At 37.1% G+C, this 18,112-nt stretch overlaps 1 protein-coding gene across 2 annotated transcripts in view; it reads left to right on the plus strand.

Annotated features, from left to right (window-relative positions):
* The first annotated feature begins 682 nt into the window (after positions 1-682).
* LOC100254930 (CLIP-associated protein) overlaps positions 683-18,112 on the plus strand; it is a 44,500-nt gene continuing 27,070 nt past the window's right edge. Inside the window, exons 1-6 of one of the 2 annotated variants that reach the window (XM_002265331.5) lie at positions 683-1,177; positions 4,422-4,577; positions 4,686-4,748; positions 14,759-14,827; positions 15,032-15,197; positions 16,053-16,214. In XM_002265331.5, coding sequence (XP_002265367.1) covers positions 845-1,177; positions 4,422-4,577; positions 4,686-4,748; positions 14,759-14,827; positions 15,032-15,197; positions 16,053-16,214 — 949 coding nt within the window. In that variant the 5' untranslated portion in view covers positions 683-844. The remainder of the gene's footprint in view (positions 1,178-4,421; positions 4,578-4,685; positions 4,749-14,758; positions 14,828-15,031; positions 15,198-16,052; positions 16,215-18,112) is intronic. The other variant, XM_010654149.3, reaches the window with a different exon arrangement.

Genomic DNA, 18,112 nt, shown 5'->3' on the forward strand with positions numbered 1-18,112 from the left:
CAACATATATATACATATTTTCTTATTTTTCTTAAATTTTCTTTTAATTTAATGGCTTAATTCATAAAAATGGGAATGTTTTTGTTTTTTTTTTCAAAATGTATTGTTTTTGTTTGAAAATGATACCTATTTCTCTGTTCTTAAGTTAAAAAAAAATTATTAATAAATTCTATATAAAAATAAAATTCTTGTATAAAAGGTATATACTTATATTATGTCTTTAAAAATTACTTGTAAAAAAAAGAAATTAAATTTGAGGTAGATTTTTTTTTTAAAAAATGAATTTTAAAAATTATTACTTTTTTAATGTAATAATTTTTAGATTTTAAGAATTTGAAGTTTATTGGGATTTTAAAATTAGAAATTTCAAAAATAAAATGATGAAAACAAATTGAAAATAATTTTATTTGTTCAAAATTTAAATGTTAATTTCTAGGTGGAGGAGTTGGCCCAATCGAGTCAAAGTGGCCAAATTGGGCTCCGTTGACATCTCGAGCCGAACTTGACCAGCCCGGATCACTCAATAACCGCCAATTATTTTAAAAAAAGTAAAAAAAAGGAAAAAGACGTGCAAGGAAAAATTAGGGGTACAAATACAAGTAGAGAAATAGTGGTGGAATCCGTAAATTTGAAGAAATGAGTGGTCAATTATCCATCTGCCCCCAACCCAGTAAAGCAGCCAATCCACCGTCCGTCAATCTAGCATTTCCTCCCTCCACTCAAATCTCTCTCTACAGGCACACTCTCTAGCAGACACAGTGCTCTTTCTCTTTCTCTCTCTACTTTTCTCGCAGATCTGAACTCCTTCTCTCAGATCCACTTCCGGAAACCCTAAATCCAAGCAATGGAGGAGGCTCTGGAACTGGCACGCGCCAAGGACACAAAGGAGCGAATGGCCGGAGTTGAGCGCCTCCACCACCTTCTAGAATCTTCCAGAAAGGCTCTCTCCTCCGCCGAAGTCACCTCCCTCGTCGATTGCTGCTTGGATCTCCTCAAGGACAACAACTTTAGGGTTTCTCAGGGCTCCCTCCAGGCTCTCGCGTCCGCCGCCGTCCTCTCCGGCGACCACTTTAAGTTGCATTTCAATGCCCTTGTTCCTGCTGTCGTTGAGCGCCTCGGCGACGGTAAGCAGCCAGTCCGCGATGCAGCGCGCCGGCTCTTGCTCACTCTCATGGAGGTGATTCTTATCTCTGGAACTGTCTTTGTTCCGTTTTGATCTGATTTTGGTTTGAATTTGGTGATTCTTAGTGATGTTTTTTCCCTTCAATTTTGTGTTTTATTTGGTGTGTTTACTCTTCAGACGGATTTAATTCTTTCTCTATCTGAAACTCTGCATTATTTGCATCCTGTTGGGTTTTAGCAGCGGGTTGTAATTATGGTTTTTTAATTGAACTTTGATTGGCCATTTTTGCTGTTATTTTGCTTTGAATTTTGTGGATGACGTACGGTTTACTTTCTTTGTTTTGTTTTATTTGGGTTTTGTGTTTAGCTTATTCTCATAGAGTTGTATTTCAAAATTTTGTCTCCCCCCTTCTCCCTCCCTCATTCTCCCTCTCTCTCTCTCTCTCTCCCTCTCTCTCCCTCCCTCTCTCTCCCTCCCTCCCTCCCTCTTCATTTGGAACTCTCTTGCTCCCTCTTAAACTGTCTCTTTTGGATTCTATACTGTTAATTGTATTAGATGTTTTTATGTTTGCTGAATTGCAATCAATATGATGTGCAGACGGTGAACGTTGAATTTCATCATTTTTTTATTTTTATTTTTATTTTCATTTTCATTTCTCTTCAGATTATATTTTTGATTTATGGATTTATTTGTGTGCGGATGGGTGTGTGTGTGGGGTTGATTTGTTGTAAATTTAGTTCTTGGAAATTTTCTGTTTTGTGTTTTATTGATGTGGTCTTAGGTTGTGTTTGGTTGCTGAGTACTGGTTTTGATGTGCACTGCAATTCTGTGGGATTTTTAAAAGTGGAATTCTTTTCTGTTATGTTTTTGTTTATGGGATTAAGGTCTAAATCCATAGGCATGTAAAAGTAAACGTTAAAACCAGCAAACTCTATATTTGGATCTGGGGCTTTGGAATTGGAGGCCCTGACCACATGCTGCCAAACACAGCTTTAGTTTGATGAAAGAATATTTCAAGATTCAAATGGGTTTGTATGTTGGGTGGAAACAAAATCAAATAACTGGACAACTGCAGTTTTAATGAAGATAGCTACCTTTGCTTTTAGCTATTGCCAGTAATAGTATTTTGTTGGTAAAAGGTTTTTCAATCTTCTATTCTATCACTGACTCTGTGTCTAATGGGAAACATCGATATCAATTTTATGTTCCATTAAAAGAGGTAGGAAATGGACATTTGTGGAACCCGGAATGAGATCCAGTCTTATTAAATTAATGAATCCTAACCCATCAAATTTTCATTCTTTAGTATACAATGAGAAAGACATTATGCCTCTTTAAAAGATACATTACTGAGTTCAGGTGTGAAAAGTCAAATATACCTTCACAATGACAGCTTTCACATTTGATTTTCCTTGCAGTTTTGACCAATCAAATTGATCCAACTTTGTCCACCTGGATGGTGAATGATGAATGTTGTGATTACTCTGGAAGCATATTTATTTGATTAATGGCTGGGCCTTTTTACTATTCAGTAAACACCCTATGAAAACATCCATAGTCAAATGGAGCTATTCATGTTGTGTCATGGAAGTTGGTTACATGACCTATAATGCCCTCATTCTTCTAAGTGCATATCGGGCAGAATTTCTGGTGTTTGGAGTAACAATGTGGCTTGAAAATGATTGTGAATTTCAGATGTCTGATCAGGAGCAACATGTGTCACATAAAAGCGCCCTTAATAGAAGGTTTATTACTTGTGTCATCCTATTCTTATAATCCACACAATTCCATAAATGATCAATCCAATTTTCATAACTCAAACTAAAGTTTCTGCCATTTCTAACTAGAGATATCTTTCCTTCTTCTCACACCATAGAGTCTACGACCTTTGTATGAACTAGACATTTTCCATCACAAATTAATTACTTTTTAACAATATATGCAAGCATGGTTATTTTTGGAAATTGCACACAACATGATGTAATTTGATTGTTAATAAACTATAATTATAGGAGGTTTGTTTCACCTCTAAAAACAATCTTAATTAAAAAATAGTGTGAGACTAGTTGGATGTTATATCACAGAAAGGGTGAACTCCACTTTGCTGGTATGCATGTGGGATAGCCCCTTGTGGGGTTTTCTTCAACCTTGAATCCATTGCTTTAGTTTTTACTGATGGGGTGAAGGAGGTGCTGCAAGGTATGGGTGATTTTTGTGATTTCAGTTCCAGTGCAGTTGCGGCCTGCGGCTGGAAATCTTAAATCATAAGTCAAGTGGGAAAACATTCCATTTACTTTTGAAAATTTGGGCAACAGAATCTCCAATCTAGTGAAAGAATGGTAAAAGAAACTTAAGAGAATTCCTTGGTGATAGAAATCTAAACGGTTGTGAGGAAACACAATCTCTCCTAAGATTCACCTATTGTTCTCCATCTGTTCTAAGAAATTTGGGCATTTCTCTCCAGCCAAATAATCCATAATATAGCTATAGCTCCCTCTACAAGGCTAGCCCCTCTAGGCTTCTTTGTCAATGCTTACATGGGGATAAACATCATCTTTGCAATGCCTCCTTGATCAACCTAGGGGTTTTGAGTGAACAATCCCTACCATAACTTAGATTTGAGGGGAAATGAAAGAAGAGATGATCGACCAATTCTTCAAAATTGAATGCCTTTTTAATTTCATTATGCTTGTCATCATTTTGCATTTGAATGGCCATTGTAATTTTTCCTGTTTTTCTCCATTCCCCTGGTCAGGTTTGTTTTTCCTTTTTCTATTTCTGCACCAGAATAATGAAATGCATCATGCGCTTTGATAGGTGCCATTAATATATGTGATTGCTTGCTTATCATAAAATCTTCTACTGGATCTAAGTTTTGTGCCTATGTCATTTATTGGATTTATATACATTGCATTGCCTTGTGCTATGTTGTCTTGTCTTTAAGTTAAATTCTTCTAAAGATATTTTTCCTAGAAGGGGTTCATTATTTGGATTTTCTAGTAGATATGTCTCCATGTGGGTTAAAGTGTGCATAGGCGGAGGCTATATGCCTTTGGTGGACTTCATAGATTGGTTGGGTCTTTGTCAAGGGAGGGAGTATTTTTGTGTCCCTTCTTGTCAGGTTCTTTTTTAGTGTTCATTGTATACAACCTGTGCACTTTCGTGCGCTTTTTGCATTTATATAATACACTCTCTTATTTATCAAAAAAAGAATTTTTTTTTCTAGTAGATATTCTTTGTAAGAGGAAACAAAAGCAAACAAGAAATAGATTTAAAATTGTCACTTTGTATGGTGCAGGTTTCATCTCCAACAATCATTGTTGAAAGAGCAGGATCTTATGCCTGGACACACAAAAGCTGGAGAGTTCGAGAAGAGTTTGCTCGGACTGTCACATCAGCAATTAGCCTTTTTGCATCTACGGAGCTTCCTCTTCAGCGGGTTATTCTTCCTCCTGTATGTTTGTGGGCTTTCTTAACATGAACAGACTTCTTTTTTGTGCTGTTATTTCTTTCTGGAAAGGGTCTTATGATTTTGCTTCTTCAAAATTTTTGGATTTATCAGATTTTGCAGATGTTGAATGACTCAAATCATGGTGTTAGAGAAGCAGCTATATTATGCATTGAGGTTAGTAACCTCTTGCTTAATAATTCTTATATTATTCCACTCAATACATAATTTGATCTTATGGGTTTAATTATATTATTAATTTAATGTGTTTGTATCATTTTATAGAGGAATGTATTCTTTCATTTCATTGATGTTTAAAGTCAGCTTTATGTAGCCATAAGAACTTTCTTAGCCTGAAAGATGGAAATTAAGTAGGAGAGCTAGAAGGGAAGCTTCTACTAAGGGTGATCTGCTGGTCTTCGGAAATAGCTCAATTTTCATCATGCCAATATATCTGGATCCTTTTTTAATTCTATTTTCCACTTGGAAAAAAATTCATGAAGTATCATTAAAGTTGGCAGTAAATGAATAGACCAAGGAGAAACCAGTCTTCTACATAAGAAGCAGCTAGCTCCTGAAACTTTGACACTCAGCTCACTCCTGAATATTCATTCTTATGAGTTAATCTGCTCAGTTATCTCACATGCAGCTTTATTAGCATAAAAAGTTACATGTGAAACCGCTTGCAGAGTGACTTCATTCCTGACTTTGGTAGATTATTGGATCAACAGGTTATTGGTGGTGAGGAGTATTAATTCAATATATCAAGTACCGTGTGGTCTATTTGGAGCTGGTTCTGTTTCAGTAAAATAGTAATTTTGTTGGACGTCCCAGTTATCCTTGTCAATGGTCTTTTATGGGAAATGGTTTGACTGTTTGGGGAGTAGGATATAAGAAGGAAGATTATGGCATCTATGCATGGGGCAGGTTGATATCATATCTTAGTGGGAGCATCTCATAGACAAAGAGGATTTTGAGGGTGAATAGGGTTTCATAAAAGGGATGAAAGTTGAGCTGTAAGGATGGAGAATTTTGGGAAGACTTTGTGTCGATTATTTTTTGAATGGGGCATTGAGATTGGATTTTTTTTTTTTTGGGGGGGGGGGTGCGCTTTGGAATATGTTTAAAAAGGTCATATTTTTATCTTCTGATAAGAAACAGAAATATCTGGAGAATATGTAGAGGAAGTATAGAGAATTTTTCAAAGGGAAGAAAGCAACAACCAGAAATAAACAAGGAAATCCTAATCATCCAACAAAGTTTCAGCTTGGTTTATGTTGGCTAGAAGTCAGTGGCTTGGTTTGTGTATATGTGAGAGTGTGACATGGAATAAGGGTATTGTTTACAAATGTATCACCTTTTGGTTGTATATTGTTGGTTTAGCTGGTCAAAGAACTTACTACAAAGCTAGAGTCTGTTAGGAAGTTTGTGTGTCAAATTATTACGTGCTTTAGATGCATCTAATAATGTATGGTCTTCAGTGAAGATAATTTGGGAATTTTGTTTGATAAGTAAAACAAACAATTTAATTAAAAGCTCTTAAAAAGGCACACTAAAGTACACATGAAGTATGCAAATAATTCAAAAGGCAAGCAAAAAAGGAAAAAAGCAGCAACAACCACCACTTGATACAGAACCAACAGAATGATGAGCTGGTATAATGGAAAGCCCTTGGCTGACCCTCTTGCCTCCTCAACGCCTGAACCCAAGAATCTTTCCACTCCTTGGCTCCTCACCATTAGGCTAACAACATAAGCATTTTTGATTCCTTAAGATAGACTAGGTACAAGCTAGTTTCTTTTTTGAGTTCTAACCATTGACTTTATGATTTTTTCCTCACCCTTGTCTTTGGCCTCTTTGACAGATAACCTTTTGCTCCCTTATACTTCATAAAGCACTTGAGCTTCTTCAATTCCCTTTCAAATTTAGAAGAAGCTGAGTTCCTTCTTTTCTTCCCACCAACCCAACTCTTCACCTCCTTCATCTTTTGAGAAGTGCCAATATCTCAATTTCGTACCCTTTTGTCCGCATTCCAAGCCAATTACTGAAAGCAACTGAGCTACTGGAAGCCTAGTCCTCCAATGAGAATTCCCCCCCTTAATGCTAATCCATGAACGTCTCCCTTTTCCTTAATCCTTTCACCCATTGAAACATCTAGTGGCCCCACCTCCCTCCTAGCAAACTCCATCGGTTCCATCCACCAAAAACATCCACTGCGGGCCACTATCATTGTTGAGCGAAACTACATCAAGAACCCCCTCATGACTCGTAAGAGCTAAGCCACCTTTAGAGAAAGAAGAAGACAGAGAAGCTTCGGTCCCCAAAAAAGAAGAAAGGAGAGGAAAAGAACCTGGAATAGCCAAGAGGGCCACTTTAGATCTTGAACTATTATTCTCCACCAGTAAAATCATCGTCTCCTCCTTCATGGTAGCTCCATACTTCTCCTTTATGTATTCCATTCCTCTGATAAGGAAGGCCTTAGTGAAAAAGGAATCCTTTGGCTCGTTAAAGTTCAAAAGGGCTTGGTTCGCCTACTCCCTTAGCCTAAAACTAGGCCCATTAAAACTAATAAGATGACGGTCCACCCCAAAACCCTCTTGAAGAAAGGGCTCTCCTCTATCCATCCCTTTTAATAGGTTTGGCCCAGGCCCCTAACTCAGGCCATTGGTGTGATCTTTACTAGATCATCGTAGGCCCATTTACCTAGCCTGCTGCCCACTCCATCATTCCCACTTGTTGCTTGCTCCATTTCCCTTTGGGCTTTTTTTGAAGCATTTACCCCCTGTCATCCACATCAACATTCGACACAAAAGATGACACCTTAAGGTGTGGATGCCAACTTTTTGCTTTGCACCTTGCGACGATTGAGGCAGCTTTTCTCTTAGACAACTCTTGTGAGAATGCAATTGAAAGGACATCCTTTGAAGAAGAATTTGGACCCTAAAATTTTGGGGATGAAGGCTCTGATGGACCACCCTTGGAAGAGCTAGCTTTCCCCCCTTCTATCTTGTGGGCTTGTTTGACAATTGGATTAACAAAAAGCACAAAATCTGCTTCTTCACGTGGGCTCGCCCTATTCTGGGCCCTAATTGAAGATTGGGCCCTAACTGAAGACTGGGCCTTTAAATTTACGATACAGACTTAGTGGGCCTAGATGAGCTTCCCACCTTAGGGCCCCTCTGATTCTCTCTCAGACCTTTCTTTCTTTTTGAATCTTGAGCCATATTTGAATTTGAAATTGGAGAAGGGGAGCGACAAAGAGGCATACAATTGTATCCCTGATTCTCTCTTGTGATGCCGTGTGTCCCCACTGCTTGTTTATGACTAGGAGAAAAGCCTCCTCCTATTGAGTTGAACTTGCCTTTGCTACGAGTTGACTTAGTCCTCAAATGGTGAAATTCTTCATCTTCTCTAATGATTGTAATTGCAATAGTGTAAATCCATGCTCCATCTTCCACCTCCAACAGTGTAGGCAACATGACATTTGGGTGCATCTCCACCTACAACCTTACTTTGAAAAATCTACAAGCTTCAGAGAATCACATGCCACCTCTGTTATCTTCTCCCAATTCTTCAGAATGTAGCACAACTGATTCTCGAGTACTATAGTATTTTTTCTTGGCGATCACCTCCTTAGAAAAACAGATCCTCCTTTCACTATCATCCTCCCTTGCTCTTGGAGCCATTTGACTCTTCCAACGGAATCCACAAAGAAACACCCCTTGTAAGCTGAAGCAGGGGTTATAGAAACCATTCCCTTCAAACCCATCATCTTTGCAATAGCCTTTCCAACATAAACCTAATCTTGAACTCTTTCTTGACTTTCACATATTACTTCTCTAGCATATTTTCCAACTGGCAACAAGGCTCCTTTCCTTGGTCCCTCCTTTGCAATAACATCTACATAGGACCAACTTCCTCTGTAAATGCCATTACCCACCTATATATCTCCATTCACCTCCTTCAAAACACTTACAATATGAGAAGTATACTCCTGCATTGAGGAAATCGCCTTCCTTAGGTCTTCTCGCCCGCTGCCTTTAACATCCTAGGGAACAAATAGAGTTGAGGTTCTTATTTGTAACAAATTCTGTAATTTTCATGAATCTCCCTTTATTGTTGAAGCAAATCTCCAGCAAATGAGTCCTTGTCTTGCCCCTGAATTTTCGAATAAATCCTAAGGAAACCTCCATCTCCATAGCCTTCTTCAACTGCTCCGACAACCACACCAACTCCTCCTTTCCAAAGCCCATTGAGAAAACGTAACCTTGACTCCTCTCTATTACCGAAATCCAAGTTTCCCCATGGGATCCTTCAAACTTAACCTCAAAATCTTTCTCCACTTCAAAACACTTCACATTAGTTGCCTAATGTTTTAAACACCTCTAGATACCATAAATGCAATGAGTAACCCAAAATCCTCACCTAGACTTCTTTTGCATGCACTTCATTATGGAAGCACCTTGCTCCAAGAGCCTAACTATCTGAAAATAGTAATTTCTTTCGGAACCTCCTTTGTTCACTACTTGAAACAAACTCCACATCATAGCTTTCTTCAAAATCAAAGAGAATGAGAGCACCGTCTTACATGGATAACCTCACCCCCTTTCCAAGTGTCAAGCCTTAGTAGCACATCTCTTTAATGATGGCAAATCATGAACAAAATAAAATAAAAATCCTCCCATCTCCCCATTAAATAACTCTTTAGCATTGCCTCCCTTTCTCACACCTTTGACAAGCCTAACTGAAGCCATGGCCCTTCATTCATTACATCTTTTCCCTTTGCACCATCTCAGAGAAAGACCTTTTTGTAGGCATTACCTGCACTCTACTCCCCTGCTTTGATCTCTAGTGCATCATCTCTCCCCTTTAAAACTGAGAGAAAGAGACCATACAAAGATCACTACTTCTTGGGCAGAATGGACAACCCTCCCACCACTCCCCTGCCTTCAGGGAGTATCAGTGTGAACCTCTTGGCCTCCATGGATTTAACTGAACATTGAATAAACCTTCCAGCTCCGTTTGAACAACTTTCCATCTTGAAAGACCTCTCTCCTTTATGCCAAACCTTGCAAAACTCCTTCCCATCTACTTTATTGTAACAAACTTCCACCCCCTCCAGCAATTGGGACAATGATTCCGAATCTAATCCAGCTAGAGGAACTGCTGCCCCTTTCCAAAATGCTTCCTCTCAAATTTCCATTAACCTCGTCAACAATGATTTTAGAGGACTTTGACTCCAGTATAAACCAACTCTTACCTCCCATGGGGAAACACATTCTCATCCTCCCTCAGAGAAAAAATAAGATTTTTATGGTTGAGAGCAACTCAGATTTTGCTGTGAATGAACCATCCTCAATGAGGAATTTGAATAATTATCATAGCTGATCCTTAAATAGGAGAAATGGATAATCCTTAAGTGGTGTATCTTGTCAAGAAGATGCTGGGGGTTGTCAATGGTCTTCCTAGATTGTTCTTTTTCCTTATGCAACATTCATTTAGACTGAGTGGTCTTTTTTTTTTTTTTTTTCCTCCTCTGATCAAAGTGTGGTCCCCCTTTTCATGTGGTTTATGGGCCAGTTTGTTTGCTTGTTTTATTTTTTAACAATATGTTGCTACTTGCTATGCAATTTTATTAAAAAAAAAAATGTCTCTTTTGATAATGTGGAAATCCACCAGCCCTGCTTTGCAATACTGGGGAAGATGTTACCTTTTGGAATCTATAAGGATCATAGTTTTAAAAGGCTCAAGGCGCAAAGTAGTTCTGGAGCCTGAGGCGCAAGGCGCGGGCTTTAGTGAAGTGAGGTGCACCCTAGTTTACATATATATTTTTATATAATATAATCAAATTTAACAATCATTTATTTGTCTTAAACACATAAATTATCAAATATCACCCAAAACTTCAATTTAATCAACAAAAAACATAAAAATAAAGAACTCCAAGCATAAAAACAAATCCAAATCCATATTGCTAATAGCCTAATACATATCCAAATCCAATATTTTCAAACCAAAAGGTCCAAAACATGAAATTTGTCCACAATTCAAAAACATCATTGAAAAACACTTAAATAACAAATTTTTCCACAACAAGCAATCATCACTCCTCCTCTAAATCAATAAAATCATCATCATTATCATTTCCATCACCACATTTGTAGCCTTCCCCATCTTCTTCATCTGCTGAATCAATCATGTCTCCATCTTCATCTTCATCTATTAGTGAATGAGAAGGCAAAGTTCTAGAACTTGAAGCTATCCCCCTCGTTGGTGGTATTATGCTTGAGCTTGCTCTTGCTCTAGCTCTAGTATCAAACCTGGCCTCCTCAGCTCCAGTAGCTCTAGCAACATCACCCCATGTCAAATTATCATCATCAAATACAAAATCATCTTGTGCACCTCCATGAAAAGCCTCATCTTCCATTCTTCCTATCAACCATTCATTGCTATCATCTATATCTTTCAAAGAAATTGGGTCAATGGTGTTACGTTCATTGTATTTTCTCTTCAAGGCTCGATTATACTTCATGTATACCAAATCATTCAAGTGTTGATGATCTAACCTATTTCTTCTCTTGCTATGAATCTGCAAAAATTCATAAGTTCATAAATATATTTGAAAGTTTTAACTTTTAAGTTACATTCGAAACTCTATTAGACTATTACTTGTAATTATTTTGGTTACTTACATTTTCAAAGATGCTCCAATTCTGTTCACAACCTGATGCATTGCATGTTAAGTTGAGGACTTTCATTGCAAACCTTTGCAAATTTGGAGCTGAAGCTCCATATGCAGCCCACTATTCAACTATAGTATGGATATTAACAATTTAGTGAAACAATTCACCTATTTTAGCAAAAATACAATCTAATCATTTAAATAAACAAAACTTAATAACTAACCTGGTGCTTTAGTCTTCTTTGTCCTAACAGCTAACTCATTCCCGAATAGTCCTTGGGCATTTGTGTACAAACTCACTTCGGCCACAACTTTTTCTTGCTTAGCAGGGTCTCTTGTTAGCCTTAAGATGCATTTATACAAATCACTCATAATCTCTGCATCATGCTCTATTTCTGGTTTATCATAGAAGAATTCCAGGTTCAAAAAGTACCCTGTTGCATGCAAAGGCCGATGAAACCGAATCTCCCACCTCTTATCAATGATGTTGAAGATTTCTTTGTACTTCTCTTCATTTCCATTAAAACTTCTCACAATTGTATCCTTAGCTCTATTCATGGCCTCATAGATGTATCTCATAGGAGCTTTTTTTTCACCATCAACCAAACGAAGCACACGAACTAGGGGACATGAAACCTTTAAGGAAAACACAATAGTGTTCCAAAATGAAGGCATTAGAACTATGTTGGCTATAGTTTTCCCCTTCTGCTCTTTTGCCCGTTTACTATCTGACCAATCTGAGCTTGTAAACATCTTTCTCAAGTTGTTTTTTTGTTCATGCAATCGCGATAATGTGATGAAAGCAGTTGCAAAACGAGTCTTAGCAGGCCTAAGCAATTCCCTTTGTCCAGTAAACTGTCTCATCATGTTGAGTAGCCCTGAGTGATTATAAATATATCCATTTAGTGATATAGCCCTCTCTAATGTCCTCTTGATGTTTGGTAGCTTTCCAATATCTTCCAACATCAAGTCAAGGCAATGTGCAGCATATGGTGTCCAATACAAATGCTGGTGCTTTAATTCTAACAACCTCCCTATGTGACATTGTAGATAATAAATTTACGTAATTTCTCAAGATAAATAATTCAAATTTTAAAAGTAAATAAAAATTCAAGAAATAATATTTATTACTTGCCATCACCTAACTTGAGTGATTATCTGTTATAACTTGAATAGCATTCTCCTCACCAACTTGCTCTACCCATTTGTCAAGTAACTCAAACATCTTTTCTCCCATCTTAATCATTGAAGAAGCATCAATGGATTGCATGAACATGGTTCCCTTTGAACAATTAACCAAAAAGTTCACCAAAGTTCTCTCTTTCCTATCAGTCCATCCATCCGACATAATTGAACATCCATTTTTTCCCCATTCCACCATATGATCTTTCATCAAATCTTTTGTGAGAGCCAATTCTTTCTTAAGGTTTGTAACTCTTACCTCATGAAAAGTTGGTCCCTTCATACCCACACCACATTGGCCAATAGCCTCAATCATTGGTTGGAAACTCGGATATGTGACTGCATTAAATGGAATAGCAGTTTCATACATCCACCTTGTGATAAGCATACAAACTCTTTCTCTTGCTTCCTTTTTGTAGGCATCATTGATAGTAGTTGGATTTATCTTCCCACTCCTTCGATTTTGGACAACTATCTCTGCATTAAGAGTGAAAAAATGATCCATAGGACCTTTTTGTCTTGTTTTTTTTTTGAAGAAAACATCCTACCACCACTTCCTCCTCGGTTACTACCTCCAATAGAAATGGTGGTGACATTCATTCTACTATTAATCTCCTCACCAAAATCTTCATCTTCCAAACCAAACAAATCTTCATTAACATCTTCGCTCCCCATATTCATTTGCTCTTTTTGATTTTTTCTTGGAACTCATATACTCTTCCATTTCTTTTCTAACATGTTCTGAATATTTTCTACACTTTTTAGCATTTCTATATCCACTAACAAGATGTTGTCTGTGTCTATATATGCCTTCTTTGGTTATTTTATAACAAAAAATGCATATGATGGTGTTCAAATCTTTTTCATTAATCAAACGAGCATATTTCCATGCGGGATCTCTTCTTCCACTTGCACAATAGTCCACTTGAGTTTCACTCTCATTATCCATCTTGCAAACAAATTATCTATACTACAATAAAATAATTATAATTAAATTAAGAAAAAAAATGCATATCACATTAACAAAAAATATGCATATGAGTGTTTTTTGTTTATTTATTTTTATTTAGTAAAATTTTCATGTCAAAGACAATATTTATATTTAAAAAAAAAAATTGCCAATGAGAGTTATGAGATAAGAATGGAAAAAAATGCAGAAAAGTGAAGAAAATAGAAAAATACCGAGGTCCCGGAAAGTGCGTGACTATTTTCCCTCTATTTTTCTCCTATTTTCCCTCTATTTTTCCACTTCTTCTTCTTCTTCTTCTTCTTCTTCACTTCTCCACTGCATGGCTGAGGCTAGGGCACGATTGGGAGTGGTGTCGGGTTGAAAAATACCAGAAAGGGGGCTGGAAAGGAAAATAAGGCCAAAACGACGTCGTTTTGGACCCATAAAATAAAAAAAAAAATTAGGGTTTAGCCCCAGCCCTTTGCAACCCGATGGACTGAAGAAGAAGAAGAAGAAGAAGAAGAAGAAGAAGAAGAAGAAGAAGAAGAAGAAGGAGAAGGAGAAGAAGGGGTCGGAGGGCGTACCTGGCAGGAGGTGAGTCAGGCGACTGCGTCGCGCCTAAGCGGCGCCTTCATGAAGGGGCGTCTCCTGCCTTCAGGCGAGGTGTGAGAGGGTGACATCGCGCTGCCCTGAGCCTAGGCGCGCCTTTCACAACTATGATAAGGATGGAGTTGCGTTGGGGTAGACTTCTATTAAGAGTGCATGTCTGATTTTATTAGAGAAGTGAGAACATATGAGTGAGGATTTTTCCTCGAACAATTAACTCCAGAGAAATATCTATACAAAAAGATAATGAGGTATTTTCATCCCGTTGTTCAGCTCCCTAGCACAAGCCTGTCTTTCAGCTAGGAAATCAGCCTTTGGTTTAGATTACCCGGAATCTGAAGATGTTTCTTCCTTTAATGAGGCCCCAAATTTCCTTAATCAAATAGGAATATTCTTCATGGTTGGGATGCTATAATTAATCTATTAGACTGCATTAGCTGAATCACTCTGTGGGAGAAAAAGGCTCAATTTCCCTGTCCAGAGTCCCCCTTGCTGTCAATTTCAGAGATTATGCTGTGACATCTTATCGATGTCTGCGGACTTATGGTAATAATTTTGATTTTCAACATTAATGTGGTTTTTGATTCTTTAGAACCTCCTCATTGGATTGGGATAAGTTCATCTCATTGTATTATGGTATCACTATGGGAAGAGTGGAGTTTTGCATTTAAGTGCTCTAAGAGCATTTCCTGGTTTAACTCATCCAAATTTTTACTGTGGAAATTGACCTCCAATCAATTTATTCTTTGACTATTTTCCCTCTTTCAGGAGATGTACACACAGGCTGGACCTCAGTTCCGTGATGAGCTTCAGCGTCATCATCTACCTACATCTATGGTGATCATCTAACCTTCTATTTTCCTATTTCAGTATGAATTTCCTTCCCTGTATTCATAGGTCCCACAGAGGTAGCATGATGAGAATATTTGATGCTTATGTTTCTTAATTTCAGATGAGGTGTGATAGATTAATGGTGAAAATATTCAATCCTGATTGAGCTAATTTGTTACTGTTATTTAAGAATACATTCTTTAACTGCAGTTGAGAGATATTAATATCAGACTAGAGAGGATTGAACCAAAAATTCGCTCTTCTGATGGACTTGTGGGAAATTATGGTGCTGTTGAGGTGAAACCTGTCGGCCTTAACCCCAAAAAAAGCAGTCCAAAGGCCAAGAATTCAACACGCGAGATGTCTCTTTTTGGAGGTTAGCATTCTTTGATCTCAAATGCTCTGCATCTTGGTTTTTTATTTTCTTTTATTTAACTGACAGACTATCATACTCATGAATTCTTTTTCTTGAACTTTATTGTTGTTCACAATTTAATAAAATCCATCATTTTGAAAAAATAAATTTTTTTAAGGGAGTGTATAAATTTCAATCAATTTCCCCTTGAATCCAATGGAAATTCATAACTTGTTATCAATTTATAAGAATCAAATTTATTTAAGGGGAAAATACAGGGATTAGTTCAAGGAACAATGTGCTATCCATCACAAGAAAAACCAGAAATTCCAATACAAAACAAGAACAAACGGAAATAAGCAAAAAATTACACAATGGAAACAGAAAAATCAAAAAGTCCATTCAACTTGCATAAAAAATACATTCCACCTCAACGCACTAGGAGAAAGGGTTGGGTTGGGTGGCCATCTAATTTGGTGAATATGTGCAAAATCTCTCTCTAGTGATCTTTGATGATACTCATTTTCCTACATCAATGAATTGATGCATTGTTTGATTTGATTGGTTGCCCTTGGTGTTTAAAAAACAAATTGAATTTGCTGTATGGTTTCTTTTATGGAGCACCCACATTGCAGTTGACGTCTTAAACATGAAACATTTACAGAATTAGTGCCCCTTCAATAAAATTGGCCTGTTTGGTGAAACAAATGCTAGTTCCCAGAAAACATTGGGTGTTCTATGGAAAGCTTATTCTTTGGGCCCTGCCTAGTTATTTTTCACTTGCGTATGCATGGTGCAATCACCTTTTCTATAGAATTTATACTCCTGTGATGCTTTGCATCATTGATATTCACTTTCTTTGTTTGTTCTGAGCAGCAGAAAATGATATCACGGAAAAGCCTATAGACCCAATTAAAGTATACTCTGAAAAGGAGCTAGTAAGGGAAATTGAGAAGATTGCATCTACCCTTGTACCGGAAAAAGATTGGTCCATCCGCATTGCTGCTATGCAGAGAGTTGAAGGCCTTGTTTCTGGAGGTCTGGATCCCCCCTATCTTATAAACTTTCTTTCGCTTCAGAATTTCTTAGCTCTCTATTTTCTAAACAGTTATAAGCTTCAGAATTTCTTATTGTGTGATTGGTCTGTAACCTTTTTTATTCAAAGAAACATTATCTTGGGAATTGAAAGGAAATTTTGTCCAAGAGATCTGGAAAAAATATTATTGCATGCATAGGGAGATTAATAAGGTTTTCTGATAAAATACTTGTCATTGTCTGCGATATGATCGTAAACAGATCAATGACCCACTGGCTTGTTACTATATATATTGCATGTGGAATATGCAAAAACTTTTGTGCTGGTGGTGTTGCAGAAGCATTAGAGAACAGTTATAAATGTTGTGTTGTCTGCTATCGTAATCTTCTGTATGCGATAGATGGTTTGGGAGAAGCTAGTGAGACTGGGAATATTTGTATTTTGTTTTAATTGCCAAACCATCCTTTATTGTTTTAGGTTTATATGGTTTATGATATGGGGTTAAATGTGAAAGTTGTTTTATTGCTTATAATGATTTTATCAATGGGTAAAATTTGTTGAAATGAATTTAGGATCTGAATAGGTTTTTAGATTCCTCCATTTTGACAAAGGCAAGCATGGTGCCCCCCTTTTCCGTGTCATTGTGATACATATTTTGGTTTCTATTGCAAGATTTGCTCATAATAGACAGAATGTTGATGGTCTTGGGAGGCAATTTTTTATAGATGCTTGTTTTCTTTTTGTTATAATGAGAAGCTTGGATTGGAGATAAGCTAGTGGCCCTCAAAACAAATTATGTTAAGATATGTTTTTGGAGGCATAGTCAAAGCATGTAATTTTGTACCTACTGGAATGATAAAATCTTACATCTTTTTGGATAGGAAAGAAATGATTTATTAATAATAGGGAGATAAGGAATTCAAGAAGGATGTTCTATGCTTCAAGACAAGCAAGTAAATAATTACAAGCAAAGATCCTGAGCATCTCATAGAAATGTAAGCCAACAACACCATAAATACCAACAAGTACACTAAAGACCTAAATAAATAGAACAAATGCGGCTAGCAATTTGTTGGGATCAAGAGGATAAAATGTTTTGACTGAATTTGAAGTGTGACAATTTCTCAGTTAAATCTCTCTACTATTTGGCTAATGAAGAATGAAGATTGTTGCTTCAAGCATTGTTTGGAGTCCTTGGATTATGTTGAGGGTTGGGTTTTTTGATTGGGAAGTTGTGTGGGGAAGGATCTTGAAGTTGGACCAGCTCAAAAGAAGGGGATGGAAGATGCAAAACAAATGCTATTTGTGTATAGGAGAAGAAAAAATTATTGATGGCATCCTCTTTTGTTGCATGAAAGCAATCATCTTGTGGTAGCTGACTAATGCACTATTCAGAATGAAGTGGGAGATGTACCCTAAAAAAGAGGTGCCCTTTTGAGTTGGCATGGATCATTTTTTGGGAAGAAGATGAAGAAAGCTTGAAGAGTTACTCCTTTATACTTATTGTGGACCGTATTGAAAAGGAGAGAAATATTACTTATCAAAAAAAAATTGAAGAGGAGAGAAATATGAGAACTTTCGAAAAATACTAAAAAGCAGATCAAGCAATCAAACAATTCTTTATGGATAATTTTTTGGAGTGGGGGTGTACATAGGAGATTTTTCATTGTCTATGGTGGACTTCATTGATTGGCTGAACTTTAAGTAGGGAGAAGGGATTTTTTTGGTCTCTCTCCACTTTGTTGAATCTTTTAGCGCTTTTTTATATATCATGTAGTTTTTTGTGTGCCTTTTTGTTAAGCATTTTTAATAAACTTGATCTTTTCCTATAAAAGAAAAATGCCATTGGCAGCTCCTCATTTGGCCATTTGCTACTTGATTGGGGTGGATCTAGGCATTT

Source organism: Vitis vinifera, chromosome 7, assembly GCF_030704535.1.
Source record: "Vitis vinifera cultivar Pinot Noir 40024 chromosome 7, ASM3070453v1".
Classification (NCBI taxonomy): Eukaryota; Viridiplantae; Streptophyta; class Magnoliopsida; order Vitales; family Vitaceae; genus Vitis; species Vitis vinifera.